General features: G+C 33.8%; 2 protein-coding genes across 2 annotated transcripts in view; one reads left to right on the forward strand and one right to left on the reverse strand.

Moving 5' to 3' along the window:
* The window catches only part of LOC100187522 (elongation factor 1-delta), a gene marked incomplete at its 3' end in the record, with an annotated part of 3775 nt that extends 3279 nt beyond the window's left edge, over positions 1-496 (reverse strand). Inside the window, 1 exon segment of the mRNA XM_002119146.5 lies at positions 399-496.
* A 1764-nt stretch (positions 497-2260) lies between these two features.
* LOC108950539 lies at positions 2261-11577 on the forward strand. The gene is made up of 22 exons (XM_018816485.2): positions 2261-2569; positions 3514-3705; positions 5106-5204; positions 5339-5500; positions 6256-6450; positions 6624-6719; positions 6813-6971; positions 7230-7424; positions 7549-7644; positions 8508-8672; positions 8819-8930; positions 9023-9201; positions 9279-9551; positions 9613-9839; positions 9913-10077; positions 10147-10354; positions 10417-10513; positions 10601-10726; positions 10806-10925; positions 10980-11098; positions 11161-11227; positions 11440-11577. The coding sequence occupies exons 1-22, from the start codon at positions 2506-2508 to the stop codon at positions 11546-11548; spliced, it is 3225 nt and encodes a 1074-aa protein (XP_018672030.2). The 5' UTR covers positions 2261-2505; the 3' UTR covers positions 11549-11577.
* Positions 11578-11838: the final 261 nt, after the last annotated feature.

Consider the following 11838-nt stretch of genomic DNA (forward strand, 5'->3'; position numbering starts at 1 on the left):
TCCTTTAATGAAAAGAAGGATATAAAAAGCTTTCTAAAATAAGAAAATATTTGGTGCTAGTGAAGAATCTTCCCCCCCCCAACCTTATTTGCTAACCACTAACCCCCTAACCATCAACACCAAACCCCCTAACTTAGGGGTTTAGGAGTTAGTGGTTAGAAAATAAGTTGGGGGGGGGAGATTCTTCACTAGCACCAAATATGTATATATATGCTAGGAAAAATACACAATAATAAAGGAAACACGTAAAGGATTCTTTACTGAAACTAAACTGAAGAAAATATATATCCCCAAAATACCAGCCTTAACTTAAAAAGTTTAAAAAAAAATCACAACTATTGCTCTATATGCTAAAAAAATAGCTATGGATAATAATTTTATTGGACAAAACTACTTACCGAATAAACAAAGTTACAAAAACTGATTAGGAACTTTATAAAGGAAAGATGGAAAAAAAGTTTCACAATCTTGACATGCAGCGTGGAATAGCTGTGGCCGTAGGCGTTAAAATTTGCGATGGTTTTGTTTTATAAGAGTGATTTTTATCGCATAATTTGACGCTAAAACTAGTCAACCAAATCATATATACTGCAGTTAAATCGGGGACAAACCAGATAAAATGGCACAGCAAAAGAATCGTTAGCGACAATTCAAATTCGGAACGGAATAGAAAATATTCTTACGCAAAAACATACCTAAAGTACAAATAATATGTATTTAACTCGGGGGCCAAGATTTAAAAATGGGGTCCGCTTTTTGGGGGGTAGAAAATCTACATTTTGGGTAGAAATAGTGGGTGAGGGGGGATGTATTTATAAAACCTTACAGACCGAAATCGATAAATATATGGTCGAAAGATCATTATTTCGCATTAGGAATAGTTTCTCCAAAAGTCGTTTCTTCAACAGAATTGGCAAGTTGATCCGATGGTGTCATCTCACTATTCGGAGAAGTACATCTACTACTTCACATATTCTATTTGCTGATTTGCGCACACAAAAACCACCAAGTGTGAATACGGCAGAGTGTCGTAGAAAAGTAAATCTTATGCATTCGTATGAGCTATAAAGCCCACACAAATACGCCCACAATGGTGGAAGTGGCGAGCAATCTTTGTGCTGCTACCATTCATACCGGGAAAATCGTGTAGATTTTATTGTTTATTAGGTAAACATATCAAAGTTTATACAGTGTAACCTTTGTTTCGCATACGTTTGTTAATCTCTGTATTAATCACCACTGCGTCTATTTCCTTGTTGTGCAAGGATACCATGACGTCAATGGTGTTGCAAACGAAAGGGTAAATATAACCGATGACTGATCAATCCGCGTAAGACAAGTCAGTCTTGTCACTCTTGCGCAATCATGAATCTGTCCACAGTATTTTTAATAAAAGCAAAAGGTTTAACTACAAGTTTGTATTCAGACAACTGGCACATTTTGACATTCTTTCTACACTTTATAATACCCGCATGGACTAGACTGTGGGGTATGAACGAATAAATGTTTTTTTAGCCGGGCAGCGACAGTCGTTATAACACGGCGGGTTTGTTATATTGTTTGTGGTAGAAGACGGGACACCTTTCCAACATAATATCCAAATATCCGGACCGTGTTTTAAACAATTAACAACGGTCTATGGTAGTCGTGAGGATACGGTTCTATAGGTCTTTTAATGTTCTTTGTTTACTACCAAATGGAACAAGAAAAAAAAAGAATGAAAACGTGTCCCATCTTTCCCTATCCTACTGCATATTGTTTGTGGTCAAAGACAGAACATATTTTGTAATAATGTCCAAATATCCTGATCGTGTATTAAAACAATTGCCGGTCTATAGGAGTCGTGAGGATACGGTTTTATAATTCTTTGCTTAGTACGAAATGGCACGAGAAAAATAGTTACATGTATAGGTGTAGAATCAACTACGCAGAAGGAAATCATACAACATTGGCTCCGGGCCAATGAATCAATGTATATGCTGTATCTTAACTCCTGTTATTGTTCTGGCGGTTTCATTGTATATAGAAAGGGCGCGCTTAAGTGTCGATTCATTTACGAGTTATAGGTTTCTTTAGTAATACAAGGCTGCCAATAAAGGTGGTTACATTTTGAATGAATGTAACTTTTTGTCCTCGCTTGGCGAGCTATAACACGAGTGTTCTGTTTCATACACTTTTTGCTAGCTTATACGAGTTTCAACGTATGCTACTTTCGGGGAAACTGTTTTTTTTCCTTTTGTATTGTATGGCTGACAGTTTAGACAACCCATAAGGCGGCACTGGGTTGAAGCAATTTCCATTTAATCTCTTGAGCAAGGACACCTATACGGCCCACCATGGTAGCAGCGACGAGCCTAGAAAACATATAAGGCTAGAGGCACGCGCTAACTACTGTGCCATAGCGTCTGGCTTAACCGGCGTGCTAAACTAAGTGATATATATGTTCGAAATTAAAAATTATTGTTATTGAAATAATTAGTAGAATGTGCCGTTGAAACTAGAAAAATGTCGATGGGAAGTTACATCTACGCAATTATTCTGTTTTTCTGCACCTACACAAATGCACAAGGTAAGATCGGGCACTCTTGTGTTTCTTTAAAAAAAACTTTTTTGAACGAAGTATTTCTTGCATGTGTGATTTATTAATATAAAAGTTTATTTACGTTCGATAACCTGTTTTTTAATTTGTTTTATCCTCGCGTGACCAGACATCGACAGTAGATACAAAATACATGGCTGCCTTGTCACAACCCATTAGTGACCCTTGGGTTAAAGAGGACGTCTGTGTCTTGCCCACGAATACAGGTGCTGGCAATGGTATCAGAGTCACCCAGTATTTTCAGGTCGCGATCGCTCAACCGCTGACCCGCGTGTTTCCGTTTCGAATCTGCAAAATAGCTTCGATTTCCCTATGATTAAACGAGCTTGCAATTTTCTCAGTAGGGATTAAAAAAAAAATAAATGACGGTAACCTTGGAATAGGGTTAGTGCTGCGCACCATTTTTAACAATTTGCGTTAAAGGTTGGTGGTTTTGGAAACCAATATTTACCGCAACTAGCGTTAAAGCATGGAGCTTTGGTGCGAGCGCCACACAGTAGGTAGACATGTGATGGCTGTCGGCGGCCTTTTCTACTGACGAAACAATGTATTTTAATCAAATTAAACAGTTCTAAAATGTAATATAGAACTCCCGTTTGAGAATCTGTCATTTTATATTTATTTACACTAATTTAATATATGGGTGCAGTGAATTCCTTCGCTGAATTCCTTCTCTCTTATTATTGTTACGCGCCGCTCCTAGTTGACATTCCTACGTTTCTACCGCATTTCTTAATTTGCCATGTTACTCAGTTTGCATGTGTTACTTGCCATTTTTACTGCAGTTAAGTTCGAGTGCGCGTTTAAGTTGTCTTTAACTCTTTGTTTCTTTTAGGTTACAATGAATCGTTTTAAGTTTGTTTAAACCTTATTTAATAAAGCTAATGAATCGTTTCAATGGGTTATATCAACAGAACGTGCATACTACAAAGGAAGTTATTTTATATTCTCATCACAAATTACAAATCACACTGGTGCAAAATCAGCATGTGTTGGATTGGGTGGTCACCTTGCAATTATACCAGATGCAGAAACTCAAGCTTTTATTCAAACTAAAGGAGCTGCTTACAAAAGTGCAGGAAAATGGATGACAAGCAATAATGACGGTTTATATAAGTTGTTAACTGCTTTTAAAATAAATGGATATATATGGTAGGGTGGGGTAAAATGGGACAATTAAGCATGTTGCCCAATATTTTAAAAATGTAAATTTATAATGGTGTTTGCTTTTGTGCGATACAATAATCTTGTGTTATTATACCTATATTAAAAAAGTTACACTTCAAAGAAAAATTGTTATTTTGTGATTTTCACACCAGTTGTAATATTAGCGCCTTGACAACAGGCGGGGTAAGATAGGACAATTTAAATTTTTATTTATTTTGATAAATAAATGAATGCTATTAATAATACATAATATTGGTAAAACATCAAGTTTAATATTTATTTTTTTGTCCCACTGCTATAGCCTTTAACATTATACTTATAGTATGTTATTGTATGAAGAAATGGTATTGTTAGAACAACAATGGGTATTGTTGGAGCAGATACCAATAAATATTGTATCCTACAAATGCATATTTAGTAATAACAAAAATTTAATACTAACTTAAGCATAAAGCTAATAGTTTTGTCACAAATTCTGAATTGATCACTATATTTCACAGAAGCCACTTCTCATAATTTAACTCCAATTGCCTATTATGACTAAATTTTAAATATATATTCTAAACATTATCTTATTGTGATATCAGTGTTTACTACTTTATATTTAAATTACTCATGAGGAATAAATTATTGAATTAAAAACAAAACTCTCCACGGCCTACTAGAGATCTCTAGTAGGCCGTGAACTCTCCTACAAGTCCTACACAATACCTACACAATGGGACAAAAAACTGGTTTCTTTGCCACATAAACTGTGTATATACAATTTTAAATCGGCATTTTTGTGCTGATTTCATTCCTAATTTAAGTCATATTAACCGCTGCCTATTTTTTTCATGTATATGTCTCATTTTTTTACAAAACTAAAACTAATTTTATGAGACAAACTGTACAAAATATTTCTGTTAAGCTATGACACTGGATGGAGGATTAAAACAACACAAACTACTAAATTTCGGCGATTTTAATATTATTAAGTGAGCTTTAAAATATGCATTTAATTTTATGTGTTTTTTAGATATTGATAAAAGTTGTATTCAATCAACACCGGATTTTAATACTTTAACACCGGTTATGGTATTTGGCGCTTATTTTGTTGGATCATGAGAATACTATTAAATAAAAGTGTAACATATTTTAATAATACCTTAATATTTTTTATCATTATTAAAAGTGTCCCTGTAAAAGAGATTTATAATAAACATCCCATGTTACCCCAGGCCAATCTTAACCCACCCTACTAAATATTTGTTAAATCTAGTGCAATGTAAATATAGAATCTGAGCTAGTCTATCCTGCATAAGGAAAGTCAAATTGATTGAATTCTCATAAATTCCAGCTTACATTGATGCAGTGAAGACATCAGATGGAACTGGTTGGGAATGGAGCACAACACATGACAAGTTTTATTTTAAAACAACTAACCGTGGATATTCTGGTAAGTTTACTTAATCTTCCTTAATATTTTTCTTCCTTTATCATTTCTTATTTCCTTGATCATCGAACCTTTACTAAACCAAGATTTTATTAATATTATAAACACTGCACTATTTTGTTATTTCAAATAAACAGGAAGTGACATATACCAAGGGAAGTATAACAAGTGGCAACCAAATCATCCACGGTCTACTGAACAATATGCAATAATGGGGTCAGATCTTGGACCTCTTTATTCATGGAATTGGGTATCTTCTCCAGCCACAAGTCTGGCCCATTATATTTGTCAAGTTCCAGGTAATATTCTCGTTTTACAAAAAAATCTTGATTACGGACAGTTATATAAATATGTGGTGAAATCTAATTTGTGCTTGTGTACAACCACTTACTGATATCTTTTGGCATGTAGAGGTTTTCTCCTAGCTGCTACTATGTGATGTTTTTGGCGACTTAAATTATGATAGTTGTTCTATCTTAGGGTTAAAACAACAACTAACCATTTTCATTTTCCAAGTATATCAACATAACCACAAAAAGTTTATAAACCTTCCACAACTATTTTGTAAACTAATTAAAATTATGATACACTGAAAGCATAAATAAATAAAAAATAAAACTAGTAAATGTATATAAACTCAACAAGGAACTATTAAATTCCTGATCATAGCTTATCCATTTTTTTAGCTTTTTTGCAAGGAATATATGAAACCAGGAATACAACAACTGAAAAACACAAATGTTATTATGATTTCTATTGGTTTTAATTCATTACTTACAGGCCTGTTCAAGGATTTTGTAAACTAATTAAAATTATGGTACACTGTATACGCGCTGATGGTCCAGCTAGTCTGACTTATGATGTAAGTTTAAATAGAGATGGCTCACAGATAAAATAAACTCATTTGTAACCGTGTTACAAAGTTAAAGCTAATATGGAGTTCATTGCTTACACCCTGTGTTAAACAGAAACTATCAATTATTCTTTAAATGGTATATTTAACCTACGTTAATCAGCCATCTGAAATTCTAACTAAATCCTGTAATAATTCCAGCTGTATTCGAATACTACAAAGGAAGTTATTTCGTATTTTCATCACAAACCGCAAATCATGCTGGTGCAAAATCAGCATGTGTTGGATTGGGTGGTCACCTTGCAATTATACCAGATGCAGAAACTCAAGCTTTTATTAAAGCTAAAGGAGAAGCTTCTAAAAGTGCAGGAAAATGGATGACAAGCAATAATGATGGTTAATAATCAGTTTTAACAATAAGTTTAATGATTTTTAAAAACTACTCACTTACACAGCTCACATATAACATGAATTCATGACATAATTATTCACTACAGACCTATGTTTTATTTCATAACTATATTAAGGTGGGTAGTTTTTGCTTCAACATAAGTAATCATATATTCCAGCTTACATTGATGCAGTGAAGACATCAGATGGAACTGGTTGGGAATGGAGCACAACACATGACAAGTTTTATTTTAATACAACTCAGCGTCTAAGTGGTGGTTATTTTATTTTTTTCTGACATACTGATCAAAATAAATTGATTAAAAGTTTCAGTCATTTAAGTTCTGTATCCAATGTTTCTAAAACAGGATCTAAAATACAAAATGGGAAGTACAACAACTGGCACTTATATCAGCCGGACAAAGGAAATTATGCAACTGTTGCAACTAATCTTGGTGAACATCACCTATTCAGCTGGAAATCTGTCACAGCTTTAACTGTAGCTCACTATATTTGTCAAATTACAGGTAAAGTTTTAAACTTTTTACTTTAGAAAACAAATACTCAATGTAGTTTATAAAATTTTAACCAGTTCAGTGGTACAATTCAGTTAACAATGTTATACTTTGTAGCCATTAGTTGTTCCAAGTACTATGGATTAACAAAGATTCTTTATAATCGTTGTCGACTTTCTTTATGAACATAAAATTAAGAGATGCTTATATACCTTTTGTGTAACTGATACCGTGACATTCATAGTACATAATTTTTGTGTTTTATTTCAGCCACATTAGAATACTACAAAGGAAGTTATTTCACGTTTTCTCCATTTACTGCAAATTATGCTGGTGCAAAATCAGCATGTGTTGGATTGGGTGGTCACCTTGCAATTATACCAGATGCAGAAACTCAAACCTTCATTCAAACTAAAGGAGCTGCTTACAAGAGTGCAAGAAAATGGATGACAAGCAATATTTATGGTGTATATTTCTTAGTAATTATTGATGAAATTAAACCAATGAATATCCAGAACCAAATCTTTAGTGCTCAGAATTGCAATGTTATTTTAATTTGCATCATCCTTTTGTACAATATATATTTCAGCTTCCATTGATGCAGTAAAGACCTTGGATGGAACTGGTTGGGAATGGAGCACAACACATGACAAGTTTTATTCGAGAACAAATGCACGTGGAAGTGGTAAGATATAAAACCTTTTTATTCTACAATCTATTAGTGGTTAAACCAAGGAAACAAAAGATTGGCAATGACATCATTTCTTTCATTGTTTTTTTTACTTGGGGTTTGTCTTCTAACAATCACACATGCCTGAGCAGCCCCATTGTCCCATTTTTTTGCAGAATGCACACACGTCGTTATAAGGGTATCTTTATTGTGTGTTTTTAACATTTAAAAATTTTCTCTATACATACCAGCTGGTTTAATGCAAACAACATGTATATATTGTTTCGAACACCTAAGATAATTGCCATCCCAAAATTAAGTAGTTTTATCTCTCTCTTGAAGTAATTTTGGGGTTGAGCATGTTTGGTGGTACCTTTACATCACATTTAAGCAGCATCTCTACCTATATACAAGTTTTGATTTATCACTGGTGTGCCCCTTTAAATCAAAAGGGTTTTGAATTTCCTTAATGTCATCCTGGGTATACGGATATACATAAATGCACACTACTTTAATGTTGCTTCACAGGACATGTAAAGATTTAACCCCGAAGAATATATATTTAGTATATTTGTGTTGTCTAGTATATTTGTGCTGCCAAAATCAAACTTTTTCCAGCCAAATGTTTTACACCACAGCAGCAAATAACAAACTAGTGATTATCACATTTAAAAAAAAATATTCCAATTTGTTTTAATTATAAAAACTTACTCAACGAATTGTATTTTTTGAATAATTTACCTTTGTAGAGTAATTTAATTTTTAAAAGGAAATTGTAAAATGAAACTGGTAAATGTAAACAAAAACTTTTATATTAAAAGAAAAATACACTTGTAATTGCTTTATAAATTTGATTATTACACAATATTATTGTGCAGGTGCATTTAATGTTAGTGGTAAATACAATTACTGGCATGCTCAGCAACCGATAGGTGGAAGCTCATATAATTATGGAATGATAAGCTCATATAATGATACGTACACATGGCATTGGAGATCAACCGTTGTCTCAGATACAATTCACTATATTTGTCAATTTAAAGGTAATAATATTGGTTTTAATCACTAATTAATATATCAAAATATATGAACTAGTAAAAAAAAAATTCCCGAGTAGACATAGTTATGTTTTAGTTTGTTAGATTTTATTTATTTACAAATGTAATCAATCTGTACATTATGTTTGCAGTAAAAAGCATGTCACTGGTTGCATCCAAATCCACTTTAAATGTAAAGTACGGAGAAGATTTTGTTTTTTGTTCATCAAATGCCAATCCTGGACCTCCTGTTTCATGGAAAATGTAAGTATTAAGATACCAGAACCGGCCTATATATGTATATATATACATATGGATCTGATGTTTGTAGGCAATCATTTAACATTACCTAACAGAAACTCACAAGATGTTTCAACAAACACAAGTGAACGAGTTTATCAAATAATTACACAACCTACACTGGATGGGAATTCTACATCACGTTTGTATTTAACTCGTGGTTTACATCAGAATTCTGGTGTTTATACTTGCAATGCTACTTCCCTTGACCAATCTGCAGTAACTACTGTCACAAGTAGGTTCATCCACAAAACAACATTAAAAACCAAAACACACAATATATTTTACATTGACAATCTTATCCTTACACAGTTGAAAAGCGACCAAGATTATTGGGAAGTAAATTAGAGACATCAACATACACTTTTAAATTTATTGGTGAAACTTCACCCACTGTTCATTGGAATGCAAATGGTGTCACAGTTGAACAAGGAATCCCATTCATAAACAACACAGTGTTGAATACACATGAAGTATCAAGCCAAATTACAAACTTGTTAATATTTGGAAGTACAGATGTTGTTTCATGTGGGGCAAATACTTTAGATGGTTCTTCAAACATAATATCAAAGACTGGATTTTCAGGTAGCATCTTATACCATTTGTTTGCATAAAAGCATTACTGAATATTAATAAACAATCTCAGATTCTCCAAGCTCAGCAGTCACTTCTTCACCTGGTGGTTGCCCTGGTAACCAACTACAAGTTAATTGGACAGATATGACCAAAACCAGTGGTAACATTGTATACAATGTAAGCATTACCAATTCAAGTCAAACTTATATGAAAACTCTCACTCAAACATCAACAAGTGACAACAACTATTCAATCACTTTTGATAATTTGACACCAAGAACAGAATATACCATCAAGGTAGCTTAAATTTGTTTTAGGTCATCGTAAACAAGTTCCATTAATTATCAAGGTTATTTTTGAATCCTGGCAGGTAAATTTGTTTCCAAAGTATTCCAAGAAAATTAACCAAATAGTTGGAAGAACAACTGGTGTAAAACCAAGTATTTTGTCAGCAAGTGCAAATTTGGATTCTAGTAAAACTTTTTGTATAATATCATGGAATAAAGGACCAGAAACTGGAATAACTGGATCAAGAGTGAGTTTAAGTTTGGTAAAACAGAACTTGTTTGTAGCTTTTAAAACAAACGAATCATGTACTTTTCAGATTGTTGTAACAAGTAGCTTGCACAAAAAAGCACCCGGTGTGCCAGACATTGTAACTAATGTAACACATATACCACCAAGTGGTATTTCTCCGTACCAATTTGAAACAAAACCAAATCGTAAACATGTTATCACAATGGCTGCTAAGACTTGTTCTGAAGTTGGTTCATATATTGTAGCAACAGGACATTGTATATCACAAGTACAAGGTAAATAGGAAGGTTTAACACATCATGCTTTATAGAAGTACAATGCAACTGCTCCATTTCAGCCCCTGCCAGTATACCAAACCCCACAACAGTTGGAAGTTCTGCAAGTACCTTACATATACAAGTAAACAAAGCCGATGAAACTAGTGGACCAATTAGGTGAACAATACTTTATTAATTTATTTACATTTTACATGAACATATTACCACCAGAGCTGTGTTTATATTCCTGTTATTTATATCCAGTTGTTATCTTGTCATTGGTGGTAAAGAAGGAAGCAACGTTTATAGAGATTCCTATACATGGATGGAAATAGAAAACATAATCACCAACTCTAAGTCTTCTACATATTGTGCTGCGGTTTTACCAAGGTATGTATTTGACAAGGTAGTTATAATGTTCTGGGACACACAACACACTGTGAAAACTAACTAGAGAATTTGAATTCAGGTTTATCGAAACAAGCAGACAAGTTAGCTTATCATCCAATACAACAACACAATGTAAAGTGAATACATCTTATGCTATAAGCTGCTCCAACAAATTGTTGACCAATGGAGTCACATACAAGTAAGGATATTTATGGCATTTTTGTTAGAGCATTATTAAAATTATTTCATTCAGATTTCAGGTTGTCACTTTAACTTCAGCTGATGGAGTTTACTTGACGCAAACTAGTCAACCGATTGTTACAACCCCGCTTATAAATAAGCCAACAAGTTCTAATACACTCATAATAGCAGGTAATTCTTTCTTAAGCATTATTACTGTAATTGCACATGGTTAAATGTAACATGTTTTTCAGTTGTGGTGGTTGCAGTGTGCATGTTGATAGCCGTGGCAGGAACTGTTTATTTCTACATGAAACGAAAGTAAGAGTTAATTTTAATTTCCTACACCATGTGGTCGGCGCCGTGGCAACGCGCTTGCCTGTAACCCAAAGGTGATGGGTTCATGGCTTGTCGCTGCTACCATTGCGGGCATATGTGTCCTTAGGCAAGATACTTCGGATATTGCTCCATCTTAAGTTACATTCATTTTATACACATTGTGTGTCTTATGTTAACAAATATAAAAAAAACAGGAATGTTTCTCGGAAACAAGGTAGATCTCAAAAGGTTCATTTTGTTCAGAATGAAGGGGCTGTACAACAAGATACTACAAATTGTGAAGGTAAACTATATAAATCATAATTAAGCAAGCATATGAATGAATGTAACTTACTTTATCCTGGCCTGGCCGGAAAACGACAGTCGTAATCACACGGGTTTAACACCTCGTGCCAGCTTACAAGTTACCGTGTATGTTACTTTGTGGGTGATTATTGTTATTTTTTGGGGGGGATTTTTAATTTTTTATGTATGGCTGATAATTTGGACAACCCATTAGTGACCACTGGGTTGGAGCAATTGTGGTTAAGTGTTTTGCCCAATGACACATACTCCCACAATGGTAGCAGCGTCCAGCCTTGAACCCATTACCT

Source organism: Ciona intestinalis, unplaced genomic scaffold (genome assembly GCF_000224145.3).
Source record: "Ciona intestinalis unplaced genomic scaffold, KH HT000232.1, whole genome shotgun sequence".
Classification (NCBI taxonomy): domain Eukaryota; kingdom Metazoa; phylum Chordata; class Ascidiacea; order Phlebobranchia; family Cionidae; genus Ciona; species Ciona intestinalis.